At 39.3% G+C, this 17,905-nt stretch overlaps 1 protein-coding gene across 1 annotated transcript in view; it reads right to left on the minus strand.

The window, feature by feature from the left end:
• Nucleotides 1-17,905, minus strand: part of DNAH11 (dynein axonemal heavy chain 11) — a 287,546-nt gene that overhangs the window by 87,282 nt on the left and 182,359 nt on the right. Inside the window, exons 57-62 of the mRNA XM_088797701.1 lie at nucleotides 16,523-16,669; nucleotides 11,643-11,756; nucleotides 9,206-9,349; nucleotides 8,381-8,563; nucleotides 6,789-6,890; nucleotides 479-613 (exon numbers count right to left, since the gene is read on the minus strand). Coding sequence (XP_088653827.1) covers nucleotides 479-613; nucleotides 6,789-6,890; nucleotides 8,381-8,563; nucleotides 9,206-9,349; nucleotides 11,643-11,756; nucleotides 16,523-16,669 — 825 coding nt within the window. The remainder of the gene's footprint in view (nucleotides 1-478; nucleotides 614-6,788; nucleotides 6,891-8,380; nucleotides 8,564-9,205; nucleotides 9,350-11,642; nucleotides 11,757-16,522; nucleotides 16,670-17,905) is intronic.

Here is a 17,905-nt window from a genome sequence, read left to right on the forward strand (position 1 = left end):
ATGTTCTTCTACCTCTCAAACAGGTGAAAGTTAAGAATTATAAAAAAAAAACCTTTAATCTTTACATTTAATGAACTAACTGTTGACATTAGCATGTCACCTCTAAAAAGATATCACAGGAGAAAAATAAATCATGCAGGCTTAGCTTGAATTGATGTTCTGATGGTAGAATTCAATTGTAAATGTATGTCAAAAGATACAAACAACAGTTCAGTACCACAGTTACCTAGCAGCAGTCCTGAGTTTATAACACACCGAGGAAAACTACTGAGCTCATGGCTATATACTAAATCACACAGGGAATCTGTCATTTTTTACTTGGGGTAAGTTAGAACTATAGTATGAATGATGACTAAATATTCTTCTTTGTTGTTGATTCTATGTCCATTTAGCTATTACTGACAGCAAATAAAGATAAAAGCCAAAAAAGCTGATCTGAATATTTTGGTTAAAATTTTGGAAGAAAAGGTTAACTTGCCTCAAGTTCCTTGACAAGTCTGTTAGCTAGTTCGATGGTTTTGTTCGTTTGGTTCACCTCTTCTTGACACTGAACTTTCTTGGCTATTGCTTTTTCAAATGAAGCTGTGAGTCTGCTCAGATTTCGATCCAGATCCTGAATAAGAGTCAAAATTAAGTTTTGAGCCATCTTTAGCTAAAATAGCAATATTATAATCATCTTAAAACATCTATTACCTTAAGGTAAATGAAACACACCTCTGACCCTCCTTTGACCTTTGCCCCTGCAGCAAAATATGTTAGGGAAGATGGAGAAGAGGATATAGTGACAATAAATGCATCAGTGCCACCGTGACTGCCAGGTCCCCATGCAGTCTTCTCGCTTTCCTTCTGCACTGGACAGAGGGTGGTCAGCGACTAGAGTAAGTGGATGTACCCTGCAGACTCAAACATATTCTGGATGTACATGTCCCTCTCTCTTGTGCCTAAGCCTCATCCTCTAGTCCCAGCTTTTTTAATGATAAGGGTCATTTTTTGGTCCTCCACCTACTCACTCTACATTTCCCATTTGGTTCATTACTCAGGCAATGAAGAGGGGTGTTAATGATTGAGCCCCTTCAGACCTCAGCAACCTGACCCAGGTTGGCCAGAAGATCTTTTCTGGAAACTTGGGATTGGAACTCAGAGGTATGTCTTTATCCTTAGCAACAAAAGACCTGGGGAAATGTGTAAGGCCTTTGGAAGGCCTAATTTAGAGCAGAATCATCTTCCACCCAGGGGACTGGAAAGCAGGGGAAACCACTCCAGAGAAAGAGAAAGATGAAAGGGAAGCAAGATGAGAAGTCACATGACCCTAGAGAGACAACAAAAGATGCTCATGGCAGCTTCCCATTTCCTGGACTGCTTTCCCTCTAGGCACACATTTTTCATCAGTTCTATGAGTCACCCTTGTCTCCTTTTTGGCTTAAGGGTTTCTAAGTGGGCGTCTATTACTTATAACCAAAAAAGGCTTGACTAAGATATCAAATTCTTGGGAGACTCATTATAGCATCTTGTTACCTGCAAGTTCTAACAATGCTAAATAAGAGTTATAACATTGCTTTTGTAAATGCGTGCAAAGTTCCAAGAGGCTTTAATAAGCACATGTAAGCTCTGGCATCAGATACGTGAGTTCATATTTGGACCAGCTAAGCAGCCGCATCAAGGTGGGCTGTTTCCTTAACCTTGCTATTTCTAAGCTTCATCAGCTGAAAAATGGAGATAATAATGGTACCCAGTTCATAGGATTGACCTAAATATACATAAAACTAAGGTATAAAATGAAATATCAGTTCTTAAAGTTGGGAAGGGGAGCTGGGAAGGGGAGCTTGCTATTAACCGTCTCTTGCATTTGCTTCTATGCCTCTTGGGAAGAGACATGGACACGTTTTGCTCTGCACTATCTTTCCCAAGATATGTCCATGGCAGATAGGCTTGGATGATAGAGACAGTGTTTCTCTTGAGGCAGAAGACAGATTTGCTTCCTGACCAGACTAATACAGGTATGTTTCCATCTGGGGCAAAAGTTGGGTCTGTTTACTTGCAGTCCTCTTTATACTGGGGGTTTCCTAAGTTTGGGATTTCTCAGCAGTGACACAAACCCACCGTGTACAACATCAGCTGGTCTACTGTGCATCACTCCCATGGGAACTGGGGGCCAAAGGAACTGACAGAAGCAGGAAGCTCATGCTTCATGCTGTGCTGTGAGTAATAAAGTCCTTTGGTCTCTGACCCATAAGTCTCAGGTCTCCTGCCAGCATCTATGAAACTTGCAGGACAACTTATTAGCCTGAAAGGAGGGCAAAATCTTGGTCCCTTCACAGTTCTTGGCAGGCCCTGGCCTCTCAGATTCTAAAAGTAAATGGCGTGGAGAAAGAGAGAATTACCTAAAGGACCCCAGCCCACCAGATACTTTACACCAGTAAAGTTCTCCAACTTGAGTGTGTATCAGAACCACCTGGAGGGCTTGATGAAACCCAGGTTCCTGGGTTCCTACTCCAGAGTTTCTCATTCAGTAGGTCTAGGGTATAGTCTGAACGTCTGCATTTCTAACACATTCCCAGGTGACACTAAATGCTGCCGTTGGTCTAGGGAATACACTTTGAGAACTGCTGTCCTAAAGAGACTGAACCTGGATTTTCTTCCTGGCCATCCATAGACGCTGTATATGTGAGAGGCATGATGGCCTTTCTTCTACGCAGGCTCAGCATTTTTTTTGTTTTCATCAAACCTTCACTGTGAGGCCATCTTCTAGTCCAAAACTAGAGATAAAGATGTGAAAGAACAAATACATAGAGACTCACACTGTATGAATGAATTTCCATCACAGCACAAGTGCTGATATCAGACACATCCCTGCTTTCCTAGACAAGAAGGCAACAGGATGCATAAGATCAGGAGAAAGGGAAGCCCAGGAGGGAGGAGAAATGAGAGGCTGGAAGAACTGGAGGCAAAGCTAGCAGAAATTATCATTTCACTCGGCTCAAACCTTGACTCGACTGTGCGCCAGCAGACAGAAATTATGTAGAGGTCCTTTGTGTTTGGCATGACTAGCCATGGTGTTTTCATAGAGAACTGAACCTTGGTGGGAACTGCAGCCAGAGACTCTGTGGCATTAATGATGTCTCTGTGGAAATCCATTGAATGGAATTCTTGAATGGGGGGGCGGGTCAAGGGATCCTTTTCTTCATAAAGCCATTTCGATTATTACTCTATCTTCTCTGTGTTTGCAAACTTAGTTCTAAGGCTTACGGACATGTGAACCTCTGCTTACATTGTGGGTCTTTGAAAACAATTGACATGAACAATTCTTTTCAGCTAGTTGCAGGCTGTGTCCAAAGGATTACTAAATCTGCAATCACAAAAAGTCTTAACTTTTGGGTCACACATGGCTGTCTTGAATATCCTCATCACCTTTTCTGTGAACATTAAATTGCTTCTAATATTTACATAAAGCCATTGACGATAGAGGGCAACATTTTTCTAAAGGTTTTAGTCAAGTTGACAGTGAGAGTTTTGACAGATGAAGATAACTTTTATAAAATTAATATGTTTATCCTTAATTTGTCTAAATCAGCTGTAGTTGACTCATTTTTCTTTCAACAATCACCAGGTGTTTATTGACTAGTATGTTTGATGTTGTACCAGGAACACATACTGATAGGACAGAAAGGAGAGGAGTGTCAGGTCACCTGGCCGGAGAGTGATGGTCGGGAAGTTCTGTTAGAGGAAGCAGCCTTGAAAGACAAAGAGGTGTTAGTTACCGGGACAGGTGGTGAAATTTTCTGTATCTTCAAGAGAAAGCTTTTGGGGTTATTAACCATCTTATTAAAAGAATTACTTAAAAAAGATACCTTATAATTATTGAATAGTAAAATGAGAGCACAGTTTAATACCTTCCGGGTATATTTGAGGAGTCAAGGCTTTGGGCTCTGATCTGGAAAGACGAGCTCACACTTCTTTTTTCAAGACCCGGCCCTGAAATCTAGGAGGCACTCTATTTGAAAATCCCGTTCTTTTTAGCCAAATTAACAAGTAGTGGCCCCAGACACAATGAGGCCTAGTTGAAGTCCTGTTCTGTTAGAAGCTGGGCTTGGGTGCTTGGCCACTCTGAGCACCAGAGTCCAGACTGCTGTGGTTGCTGAGGTCACCTGCTCAGGGATCCCTGGCCAGATTTACTGTGACATGGGAACATCCCCCCTGAGGTCCACCCTCGGCTCCCTTTGTTCCTTATTCTTTACATTCCCATCGGACAGTCTCTCGACACACATGATCTTCACACCAACAATTCCCAAATCTATGTTCCTGAGCCAGACTTCTCTCTCAAACTCCAGTTCTGACCCCTGAACACCTAACATGTGTTTGCTACACAAAGCGAGTGGGAACCAACATGCATGAAGCACTGGCGGGTACTACACAACAAACAGCATCTTGATACACCAGGACTCATAGGTGGGAAGTAAGAGATTTAAGCTACTTTTAGCTGAAGGAAATTCACTGGAAGGAAATGGGGACCGGGGGCTGCTGGAGGGAAGGAAAGGAATGAACCACATACAGACACCCCGGAGCAGGAACTACTCGAAAGTCTCACCTGGACACTGTCACTGGAATGCATGGAATCTGTTTTCAGTCTTTTTATTATTTTGCTCCTGATTCAAATTTTAGGGATGGTGTATATATGGGGGGTCAAACTGGGAAAGCTTGGATACTATATCTAGTCTTCAGCCAAAAGAGCAAAGGGCACCCCTGGTAAAAGCCCCACCTGAGTGTATTCCCTATCTGGATTCTAGGGGCCAAAAATCATAAACGCCCACTTGACAGGTAGCTGTTACTATCACCACTTCGTAGATAAGAAACTGAAGCTCTGAGGATTTCCCTACGTTTCCAGGGTTATACAGCCTTCACACTGACTGCGCTACTCCACGCTGCCTTGTCAAGCGTCTCCAACCCATCATCTCCACTCTGTATTCTTCCCCCTCGCTCCATAGCCCATCAGACAGCCTTGCATCTGTTTCACTCTCTCCATCATGGCTGCTCCTGCTTCAGCTGAGGCCCTAACCGTGCCTCTTTCCCCGCCCCCCATTATTCCCCCTCCCCCCTGGTTAAAGCTATTGTTTCTCAGTCTAGTTGTGCAGGACACAGCTCCCTGGCCCATGCTGGTATTATGAGCCTTGCATTCCCCCCGGCTGAGGCAGTTGGATGCAGGTTGTCTGACAGAGTCCACGGAACACAGCAGCTCACGCCCAGCTTGGGCTGCTCACAGCAGCCCAGCTCCAGGGAGAGCCGTTGTTCACAATCTTAGCTGTAAAGGGTACAGCTCACTGGTCCATGTGGGAATCGAGCTGGCGATGTCGGCATTAGGAGCATGGCGCTCCAACCACCTGAGCCACCGGGTCGGCCCCTGACTGTGCCTTCTAACTTGTCTTTCTGCCCCTAGATGTTTCTCTCCCTCCAGCTTCCATTCAGTTGCTGAAAAGCTAGGTTGATCATGTCATTACCTATTAAAATCTCTCAATATCACTAGTCATATCAAATTTAAATTCTGTGGCATAAAAGACAAGGAAGGCCTTTGCTCATCTTTGCAAGTTCATCTTTCATTCCTTCCTGCTATTCCTAATCTTCCCTAAAACACTCATCTTAGGGCTCTGGCCTGCTAAGATTCTTCAAGTGTACCAACTGCTTTGTCTCTGTTTTTTTAATTCTTTACAGGAATACCTCTCTGGACCTAATTATCCTGGTGACTTTTGAAGCCCCTGTCAGATACATCTTCATTATGAAACTTTCTCTAATTTCTCCAGGCTCAGTACTTTTTTTGGCACTCCTGTTGCATTCTATATATAATCACATACGAGTATATACAGAGGGTGCCAAAAAAATGTGTACATATTTTAAGAAAGGAAAAAACTGTATTAAAACTGTATACATTTTTTTGTGTGTGCCGCTGGTACTTATGATGCTGGACTGGAATGACTGGTTATGTATTTGTAAAAACAGTAACGATAATAATATTTGTGGCTAATATTCTCTAAGCACTTAGCTGTGTGCTACCGTGTTTCCCTGAAAACAAGACCTAGCTGGATAGTCAGCTCTAATGTGTCTTTTGGAGCAAAAATTAACATAAGACCCAGTATTATATAATATATTATATTACATTACATTACATTACATTACATTATATTATATTATATTATATTATATTATATTATATTATATTATATTATACCCAGTCTTATATTATAACAAAATAACACCGGGTCTTATATTAATTTTTGCTCCAAAAGACGCATTAGACCTGATGGTCCGGCTAGGTCTTATTTTCAGAGAAACATGGTAGGTACCATGCTAAATTCTTAATATGAATTACTCTCATTTAATCCTCAAAATCCTAACAAGGAGTGGATGCTATTATAATACTTACTTCACAGATGAGAAAACGGAGGCTAGGAGAGGTTCACTAACTTGCGCAACATCAAATAGTGGAGCCAGGATATAAACCCAGGCAGTCTGGCTCCAGAATCCTTGCTCTTAGAATAACTGTGTGCTACATTCATCCTTCTAATACCAGACCATGAAAGTTTCATAAGTGCAGAAACCATGAAAGGTCCCACTTCTGCAGTGTCTAGCATACAGCGGATAAGGAATATCTCCTAAAGAAGTACGTAAATGAAAACATTAATGAAGGATTGAATTCCTTTCTGTTTGGCAGGGCTCAGATGTGGCTCCCCAGAAAGGGGATCTTAAGGGAGGAGGTACCATCTCTTGGGAAAGTCTTCAGGGTTATAGTTTGCACTCACCTCCAGCTTTTTCCTGATAGCTTCTAGTTTTTCAGTAGCTGCAGCCAATTCTAAGTTTGCGTGGGCTAACGCTTGGCGTTTCGGCTCTACGTCACAGTAGACCTGAAAATCCATATGGGGTTTAATTCATGAGGTAATAAAGATGCAAAGAGGACAAGTAATCATTCAATCCTACATTTGCTGGAAGCTTTATAATTAAAATCTCTAATTCACCTAGCAATTGGTTGTTTATTTCTTAGCAATGGTACTACTTAATGGCAGAGCAAAAATCTACAGGTCCTTCCAAGTGCTCTCTGCTTGTCCATCATTTACTCATTTATTCTGGACATTAAAGTTACAAGTACTTGCATTAAATGCTATCTATATATGTCAGACACCATTCAGACACTAAAATTAGTTTGTCATAAAATTTGGATAGAATCCTATCACTAGAAATTGCAGCGTGCAGGAACTGGGGCTAAAGCTGGGATCAAGTCTTGACTTTAAGACAGAAAATAAGTGTGGAGGAATTCTCTGGATCCAGAAAGGAAAAGCAGAAGCTATCCTCACACAGTAGTAACCACGCTTTTTCACTTTCTTTTCTAAGCTCCCTGGCCACCTTAAGTGTTTGAATGGGTGGTTTGAGAATTTAGGTGGATCAATTTTTTTCCTTTTGGGGAGAAAGGAAGGAGATTAAATTTTATTTCCTATTTTATAGCAAAACAACACAGAACACAGCCACGGTTTAGAACACAGCGGTCAGGCATTTTATTATGGCGAGAGGCCATATATCAACAGCAATCTGTCTCAATTCTTTCTCTATACAGGTATCCGCTAAAGAGAAAGAAAGATTGTCAGGGTCCTGTGGGTCCCCAGTGTAAAGAACACAGCCTGGTTTTCTGAAAAATCTTTCCGGGAAGGACACTGACTATACTTGGCATTTCCTCAGTAATTCTAGTTTTGAATTTAACATACAACCTTCCAAGACAAAAATGAGTTAGGGCGAGGTATTTTTTCCTTTTTACATCCAGTATTCTGCAAAGTACTTGGAATATAGCTGGCAGACGATCAGAATTTGAGCGATAAATAACTAAATGAAATGATGATCTATTTCTATACTGCCCCAAGTATAAACTTCAGATTAGATATATACAGGTAAAAATCTATTTGTCATTAAAAAAAAGGTTGTTTTCTCATCTCAGTAAGTCTACAGTATAGGTGGTGTGAATTTTTCTTTGATTAAGTTTAATTAAACATTAATTCAGATTTGCATTTGTTCCAAATCAACATGAAATTAGTAGTTTCACATAAATAAATATAATTAATGTACGCAACAAGTTTTCATCTAATCAAATCAAATCAATCGCTGCTATTTGATCTAAAGTAGCTTCCCATGCCACCCTGTAAAAAGATAGTTTCCAACATTTCATTTCAAGTAGGCTTCTGTATAGAATTTTGTATAATCTGACACTTTCATGTCTCATTCTTAGAACTTTATCTTATCCAGATAATTAAATATCAAATTACTTTACATTTTTTTGCTGGCCTAGAAATTAAGATATTTATGGGCCTTTGTGAATAACACCTGTAAAACATCTAACTACAACTGATACCTCATAGAATTTAATGATGTTGATGACCCAGGCACAGAGACCAGCGGCTGCAAAAGATTTGGTCCGAATCAGGTTTGGATTGAACTCTGGGTCTTTCAAATACTGTTCATTCACCACTTTTAGACAGTTCTCTGGAATGTGCTCTTTGTCGTAGTTAATTAACGCCTGCAAAAAGTCATCAACCTGTAAAGCAAAAAGACTTATTGCAACGAACCCAGTTTGGCAGCAGAGAAAATTCCAAGATCAAAAGTTAAAATCAGCTTTTAGAACTCACATTACAAAGGCAAAATTGGCAAGCTGCATTTACCCTACTGTTTGACTTTTTCAGGCTTTAGTGTATAGAGTTAGAATTAGCAATGGACACTTTTAAAATCTCTTCTATTCCAGGGTAAAATATTTAGTCCCTACACAGGAGGCATTCACATTTTGAAGAAAAGAATGGCAGAAATGAAAAAGAAACACACATACCCAAAAGACTCCCGTGCTTCACCTTCTTGTACATTAGAAACATTTTTCCAGCATAAGAAATCCATGTAATTTTCTTCCTCCTACACTTAACTGCTTTCATAATTTTGCAAATAATTAGCAACCTTCCAACTGCTGCTGGTGCTGGCTTAGGTATGCTATAACCCCAAGCTAATCTCCAACTTGGCAAACAAATATTCTAACTTGGCAAACAAAAATTCTAAGTCTCAAGAACATACAGCACATAACACTCAGCGAGTATAAAGATGATTTCTTTTGACTTGAACATCTTTTGCTGTCAAGTATAGCCACAGTACTGAAAACACACTGGGATTTTCATCTTGCCAGGCTGTTGGATACCTTTCCCATGAAGACTTTAGCTGCTTTCCAACTTCGGTCTTTTGGCACTCTGCCCCGGGGTGCCAGAAGGACCATTACGGCTGCAGTAACGTTAGTAACCGCATTTGGAGGGTTGGGAAAGGCTTTCAGCTCAGTGAGATTGACCTGAAGAAAAAGCACACAGACATTCAAGACGAGAATAGCTGTGAAGTTGGCAAGCTGGTCTTCAGTCGCTTCCTACCTGTCCTTTTCACACCCGTCTTGGTTTGGCAGCTCTTTGCCTCCCACTAGGAATTCCACCTTGGGACCAGTTTTTGCCAGGCACTTTTCTAATATTCTGGAAACATCACTGCCCCTTTTTGCCGCCAAGAAAAAATGATCCATCTGGTATACCAGTCCCTCAGAGCCCTGCTCCCTGAGTCAGGAAATGTTATAAACATATAGGTTTTAAGGTATTCATGGGTTCTATTCATCTATATAACATATTTGTATTGTAACCAAGTCCTCCCAGATCATGATCCCTTAGTTCAGTGTCTCTTAGCTGTGTTTTTCTGCTTTACACACACAAGAAACATCTCCCATTATACTACGATGACTTCCCATTGAGAGGAGGCCCATATAAGCTGCACCTACTTTCTGGGCTACTCCTTAATCTCTTCATGTCAGAATCTTGGTTTTCCCAACAGATGGTATCAATAGTATAAATTACAAGAACCAGAGCAAATACTTTGGGGCATTGGGATCTATAAGAAGTACATGTAAACTAATATAAAATAATAGTGAATGTCAACTATAATTTAAAAAATATATATATAGTCACAGGATGTAAAGTACAGCACAGGGAATACAGTCAATGGGATTGTAACAGCTTGTATGTACGATGTCAGATGGGCAGTAGACTTGTTGGGATTATCATTTTGTGAGTGAGGGGTATAAATGTCTAATCATTCTGTTGCTTTGTACACCTGCAACTAATTTAAAAAATGAAGTTTATGATATGATTTTTTAAAAAGTACTTCCTGTAATATTTCATGAGCTGCATAATACATTCAGATCAAATGTTGAATCTGATTCTGCTCCATTACCATAAACTGCCTATTTATTTGGGAAATGATTGCAAAGAACAGAAAGGGTGTAAAAATAAGAGCAAAAGCAGACTTAAAATCTGATGATAACAGAGCTCGCTAAGCAGGATTTTTCTGCATTTATAAATATCATCATTTACAAATATAATCAGCTTTATACTTAAATGACATTTATTTTGTCTGGGTAAATAATATATTCAGAGAAAAAGTTGCAAATGTAAAGAAGCCCAAAGAAGAAAATAAACACTGTTCAGAAATAAAGAGGAAAATACAAAATTCTATTACTCCTAGATAATCAGTTACTATTGTCTTATTTTTTCCAATCTTTTTTCTATGCACGCATGTTCGTACAAAAGAACAGTCACATAATATATCCTATTTTACAGTCTGCTTTATTCACTTCATATAAACATTTTCTCATGTTGCTAACTAGTATTCAATGATATCATTTTAATGGCAGCAGAGTGTATCTGAATGCATAATAATCAATCTTCAATCATGGTATACTTATGCTCTTTTATATTTTTCAGTTTTATTGTATTTTCAGCAACACTAGAAGAAACATCCATGTAGATAACTCTTTGCTCACTGTCAAAATTATTTGTTCCAAAAAAATACTTAGAAAAAGGAATTGAACATTTCTTTAAAGAACAGAGAAAGTCTGGATCCTTTACTCTTTAAAGTTGAATCTTCAGAACCTTAGGCCTGGTGGTTCCCTCAGATCCTCCCCTGAGGCCTAGCAGAACCCGAGGACAAGACTAGCTGCTGGATTGTCAAAAAACATCACCCACAATACCATTTTTCTTTACCCCCATCCATCCTTCCAACCATCATAGATTATTTTCTCGTACGGGAACTCGAACAGTCAATGAGGTTTTACTAATAACGTGAATCGAGGGAAATGGTATGGGCCAAACCTAGGTAGCTTTCTTCCCACCCACTCTTCTTTTCGTGAGCATCTCTCATTATTGCTATTTTTATATTCAAGGAAATACAGAATCCCACAGTTAGTTCTTAAAGCAACACATAATAGGAACAACTGGATACGGGTCAAATCCAGTTGCTAACAATCCAATTGCCTTTCATGAGAGTATGTATCCCACAGTAGTGGAAGTTTCCAAAAGGAGACTGCTTGTTGAGTGCAGTTGGACAGTGTCCTGGATGGGAAAGGAAGCTGAACTATAATGATGAAGAAACTCAAAGGCTTGTTTCACCTGTAATATTTTATGGCTCTTTTTTTAAAAAAAAAAACAAAAACGAAACAAAAAATATTTTGGTTGCATGGACTTGACTCTTAGTTCAGTTATTCAAACTCTAAAAACTTTAAATATCCTTTTGAGGAATCCCACGAGCCAAGTAGGTAATTATCTTACCCTGTTGAGTGTATTGAGAGCAGCTGTCGCAGCCACCAGTGCAGGCTCAGCCTTGAGTAAGTCAGCCTCACATTCTTTCTGCTTCTGGGACACTTCGGTCTGAATGGCTGTCACCTAATCAGACAGAAAAAAGCACACAGACCCATAAACACAAATTATCATCTTAGATATGTCTGTTGCAAAATGTGGGCTGAGTCAGATGCAGCGTTCAATAACTCATTTCTCTGCATGTTGAATCCTGAGGATTTTGTCTGACGACTAATTTCCCTTTCGGCACACTGTATATACAAAGCTTGGTTCATGCACAAAATGCACAGTGACAGATGCCAGTACAAATGGATTCGAGTATCAAAATGCTCCAAGAAGGGCTTTGCCTAATTTGACGACAAGGTGCCACTAATAAATAAGAAAGGCAAGATTAAGAGATTCCTCTGTTTTTCAATTTTCTTTTTCAGAGTCCTGGACAACTGAAAATCCAGGTTGGCTCAGGGGCCTAGACCACGAAATAGTCTCGTTAGAATTCCCTGTCTAATTTTTGCTAACATTTGCCTAAAAGCCACGTTGATTCTCCTTTCAGAATAGATGTGAAGTTTTCTTGTTCAGGCAAGAAGATACTGTTCTATGCTGTGCATGCTTAACCACAGATGGAATTTTTACAAAGATGAATTACTGGTTTCTCTAAGGACCTGGTAAGGAAATATAACTGCAATAGTCCAGTTCTGTCTTTGGCAATGGACCAATGATGTTGATGTCCACTCCTCTGTTGAGGGTGCAGTGTGAAAAAGGGTGCTGTATCCGCTTCGTGACAAGAACACATATAATATGAATACAGGGAAACAATGCTGGTAAACCTGAACCAATTCAAAGTGAGAAGCTTTGAAGGTTTTATCCTCCTCCTCTTATGACCCCCATAGAATCCGAATGACCAGGCAGAGTACATTTTTGGTCCTCAGCAGAAATTTGAATTTCTAAGCTGTGGCGCTGGGCACCAGGATCCTGTCACCACGGGGCATGGTTCTTGTGGTGATGGTGATTTGTGGAATATAAAGTGTGAACAAAAGTGCATTTCTTCGGATGTGTTTGAATGAACAGGTTTAACCATACCATAAAATTAAACAGTGCTCACGACAAATTATGTTGTCTACTACAGCTTTATTAGCAGTAATTACCCTTCTCCTGATTAACCATTATTTTGCTGTATACTGCACCTTTTATGAACATAATTGGCTCAGGGTAGATATGTGATCTCCTGCCAATACATACACAGCTACTGTGAATGTAAATAAGAAAACTCTGCATGCTTGCTGAGAATGCTCCAAAACCACAGTCCTCAAAATTGCCAGGAATGGACCATGAAAATTCTAAGAATACTGCATTTTTAGTGTGTAGAGAATACTGTTACAGACAAAAGAGAGAGGGTATTTGGGTGAGTGAGTTATTACCTCAGGTTGATGTATTTTCCATAAGGATATAATGAATCTATAAATGCTATTAGTTACTATCTATAATAGCATCATTTTAAATTAGACTCAGGATCACAGGTTTTTAGTACTAGAAGTACCTTAAAGAGTATTTCTTTAAATGCCGTTTCTATGAGACTAGGAGTTGCTACTCTCCTCCTTCTGACTCCTTTACTGTTAATGGAGTAGTGTTCCTTTGGGTTATTTTTATAAGCAGAGCAATCTTGAATGTTAGATAAATAAAAACCCACAAAAGCAAATTTAAAAAATATTCTAGGTTGGACAACTTATTTCTCATTCCCAATACCTCTCACCCTAAGGTGCAACAATACTAGAGTAGTGAAGATGCTGAGTATCTTAGTGATTTGGGAAGCCTCAGTGTGCAATTTCCTCTGCCCCATGGCTCCTGGGTAGTGGTCAGCAACGCTCAACCTGCAGAAGGCAGAGGAGCTACACAGACTGCTCAGTGTGCTTTCCCTTTACCACTATTTGTTAAAGCAGAGATTTGGAGATAGTCCCGTTCTTGGGTACACCGGAACTTTTATGCCCTTTATTAATCAAAAGTTCTCTGCAGATGGTTTGTGAAATTTAGTGGTGGTCACAGGGAGAGAACAGAGTCACAATATCTGCTTGTTATGGGGCTGAATTGTTATGTGTTCACCTGAAATTCATGTTAAAGAACCCTAACCCCAGGACCTCAGTAGGTGATGCAGGTTTAAAATGATTAAGTTAAAATGAGCCCATTGGGGTGAGCCCTAATGCAATCTGATTGGTGGCCTTATAACACAGGAAACATGGACACATACAACAGACACAGAGGAAAGAGCATATGAGGATACAGAAAGAAGGTGGCCACCTGTAAGCCAAGGAAAGAGGCCTCGCCTCGAGGAGAAACCAAACCTGCCAACAACTTGATCTTGGACTTCTATCCTCCAGAATTGTGAGAAAATACATTTCTGTTGTTTAAGCCTTCTGGTCTGTGGTATTTTGTTATGAAAGCCCTAGCAAACTAATCAACTGCTTTCACCTGCCTCCAGACTATAAGAAATTCTTGATGGTCCTTCAAAGTCCAGCTCCACCCACGTTTAGGAAAGAAACACGTATAAAAACTGAAGACCATTCAAAATCAAGGAAGAGATTATATTAGCCCTGCAATTTGGAAGGTACTTCCATTCATGAGGATTACACTCTACTCAACAAAGCAAGCCGTTTGAAAGGAACCAGAAGATCCTTAGAATTTGGAGCTGATAAGTCAAAGATGGAAGAACTAATTTTCACAGGCTTAACGGTGATTGTGTTACTTGAAGTGACAGCTGGCAATGCCAGTGGTTTGAATGGCCCTTGATTATTTTAGGAATTTGAAGCAACAATTTCAACCTGCTTCTCTCCATGTGTTGTCAAGATGCACTGCAAGGCAGTGTTTAAACCCCAATATTTCTTTAGTCATATTAAATGTGGCAATGTACTGTTATAACTTTTTAATTACTTCTCACATATTAAGCCTTGAGACCTCAATTTCATAGGATCACATAGAATCTAGCACATTGCTGAACATATGACAAATGTGAACCCATAAAAAATATGTGGTGTTGATTAATTCCTGGTCTTTATGTGTAATTACAAAGAGACTTTCTTTCCATGACCACTCAATATAAAATAGTTCCCCCATCATTGACTCTATTTCATTTTCATCAGAGCCCTTATCATTAAATCAGAATACCTTGTCTACCAACATGTCACATGGCTCTTGTCAGCCTTTTCCATTACAATATAAGTTACATGAGGGCACCTTGTATGTCACATATCCTCAAAAGCCTACACAGTGCCAGGTCAAAAATAGGTGCTCAGTTAATATTTGTTATTTACAATTCAATTAAACCTCATGGATAAAATGAAAATATTTGTAAGGATCATTTTATTTCTTGGTTTGGATTAGACAGAAAAGTAGTATGTGTTTGTTTCATGTTTGAAGAACTTCACAAAACAACCTGTCAGATGAGCTCTAATTTGCTAAAACCTTTTTACCCTCTTTGGGAGAGTAATTTTGCCTTGAGAATTCACATGTAAAAATGCTAAAATAGCTCTAGAGTACTTGTTATATTTTAAGATCTCAAAAAGGTATCTGTAGAGATGGGTTATGATATAATAATTTCTGGAACATCATATGTATAACGTTTGTGTAATGCCTGAAAAATATTCCCTGGGTGGAATTAGTTTATGATAATTACACCATGCGTGATACCTAATTGCTTAATATAATAATATACTCTTAAAGACATCTTACACCTACCTGACACCAATAGAAACATTTATTACCAGAATTAGGAATCATATGCCAATTGGTCATGCCAAATGTGCCTTATTTTACATTTCAAAATAGTCATTGTTTTTCAAAATATGTATTTAGAGTTTTGATTTTTCAATATACTTGTCAAGTCTTTAGTTGTGCAAGCTAAAGGCAAACACGCTCAATACACGTTAGAAAACAAAGAAAAACAATTCACTTGTCTATGAATAAACGGCAACACCACTGGAAAAACTCAAATATTTTCTAGTATCATAAAATGCAAGGATGATGGCTACTGATTCAATGGCTCTAAGAGTGTTAGCAGTTTATAATTTTTTATTAACTAAGCCCTGATTATAATATTTTGCCTAAAATATGAGAATTCACCTTACACATACACATTCATTCAATTTTTAAACAAATATTTATTAATCATTATGTTTACTGTGATATTTCTTTTGGGAAATAGGATGAAGAAGAACAACAACAAAAAAATCCCTTCCATTCAAAGCTGAAGTTTTGGTAAAAGAAGAAGACCAAAGAAGTTATATTTACTTCAGAATTGCTGGAAACCTGGGTACAAAAATCGTAGAAACTGTATCATCTTAAAAATAATTGTTTCCCACAACAAAACACAATACAGAATGCCAGGGCCTCAAATAATCAAAAAGACCAAATTTACCTAAGAATTTAATAATAAACTCAAGTTGCATTATTAAAATGCAAAATCTGAAAAACATCTTGCAAAGTGACGGAATGGGCTTTGTTAACAATTGAGTTGTTCAATGTGCCTAAAAACGGAAAACCTTCAGAAACCTCCGAGGTGGCTTCATGACCTTTACTGTATTACAAATAGGCCCAATGTGCAAGATCCACGTCCATTATATGCTTGAATGAGCTCAGTATTTATTGTTCTTTCATATCATTAAAAGAGCTAAAAGGTTGGGGAAAATGCATACTGTAAAGAAAGGTCAAGTGGTAATCACGGTGTGAAATGCTGTTACATGTGTAGCTATAATAATTCTTTAGATTTTATGCTCCCTGGAGAGGAAGTTGCTCAAAATTGTTCCCCTACAAAGGTTTATTTTGTGCTAAATATAGCCCGGCACTCTAAATGGTAGAATGGGCCTGACCTTTTGTTCCTCCGCATCTGCGATGGCCTTTTCCCGGCTCACTTTCTCTGTCTGAAGCCCGATCTTTGTGATCAGAGCTTCAGCATCATGATTTCTCAGTTGCAACTCGGCTTCTTGAGAGGCCAGCCTGGCTTTTAGATCCCCCACCTAAAGGAAAAGTCATTATTTTGAAGTAACTTGCGTTGACAACAACAAAAATCAGATATAGCTTAGTTTGTAAAATGAATTCAAGGATCTCTAGCAGTTTGTTATTGTGCATCTCTTTCTACCCTGAGATGACTTTAGTCCAATGTGCAAAAAGGCAGCACCCTCCCCGCACCCTGTTTTTTTTTTTTTTTTTTGCCATACAGGAAGATAGAAAACTGTTTTCCAATAGTTTTGTAGAAAATATCATTAATTTATGTCAGCACCAATGAGAAGTTAATTTTCTCAACTCATTGTCCACGGTCAGGGAAGCCCCAACATTGTTCCCCATGTGAGCCCACGTTACCCGTACCCCTTGCTTTTTGGGTCCTGTGCAGCTTAGGCTCAACTCAGCAGAGGCCGTGGGAAGACTGTTTCATGACAAGCTGAAGAACCATGCTTTCATTCTCCAACAGAAAATTGCTAGAGACTTCTGACGTTGAAGATATCAATACTCCTTGGCTGTTATCAGTTTACTGAATCAGTTGCTTATTTTGAAAAGCCCACAAACAGGTATTACCTCTTCCCACAAAACAAGAAATGGCCCTCCTGATTTTTTTTTTTTTTTACCTCATACGACATTCACCTTAATACCTACACTGAGCAGGACAAACAGAAGTGTCTTGTGGGGATCAGTACAGTGTGGTCAGAAGCCCAGAGAGGTGTAGCGTCCACCTGGGGTGGGAGGGGCACTAAATAACTTCCCTCAGCTCTTGTGGCACTCAGTCTTTCTGAGGCACCAACAAATTCATCTGCTCTAAAGAAGGATTCTGCTCACTTTTTAAGTCGGGATTTCGTGAGGTTCAGAAGGTACCCCTGGGTTCCTAAGTCTGAGGATTGTGTAAATAAAAGCAAAAGTGAAAGGCTATAGAGAAAAGCATGACTCAGCTCTCAGAAATACATGAAAGGACCTTTACACATCATGATAATTAACTCTTCATTCCACTTATTTTCCAGAAGTATAAATATTACTTTGTGTTTTTTTTTAAATGATAGAAGCAAAAAACTATCATAACCATTTATTTTCACTCAATTGCTAAAGGCACTTGAGTGGTTTCACCTTGTGGAACAACATCCCACCACCATATCCAAGGGCTCTGGTAACCCCCATGTCAAGTTCATTTACACTCTATGTAAAAGGCATGGCGACCACGACTGCCACCTGTACTGTTAAAGCTTAAGCTAAGACTGACTGTTTAG

Source organism: Rhinolophus sinicus, chromosome 4 (genome assembly GCF_057876585.1).
Source record: "Rhinolophus sinicus isolate RSI-liver-muscle chromosome 4, RSI-T2T, whole genome shotgun sequence".
Taxonomy (NCBI): domain Eukaryota; kingdom Metazoa; phylum Chordata; class Mammalia; order Chiroptera; family Rhinolophidae; genus Rhinolophus; species Rhinolophus sinicus.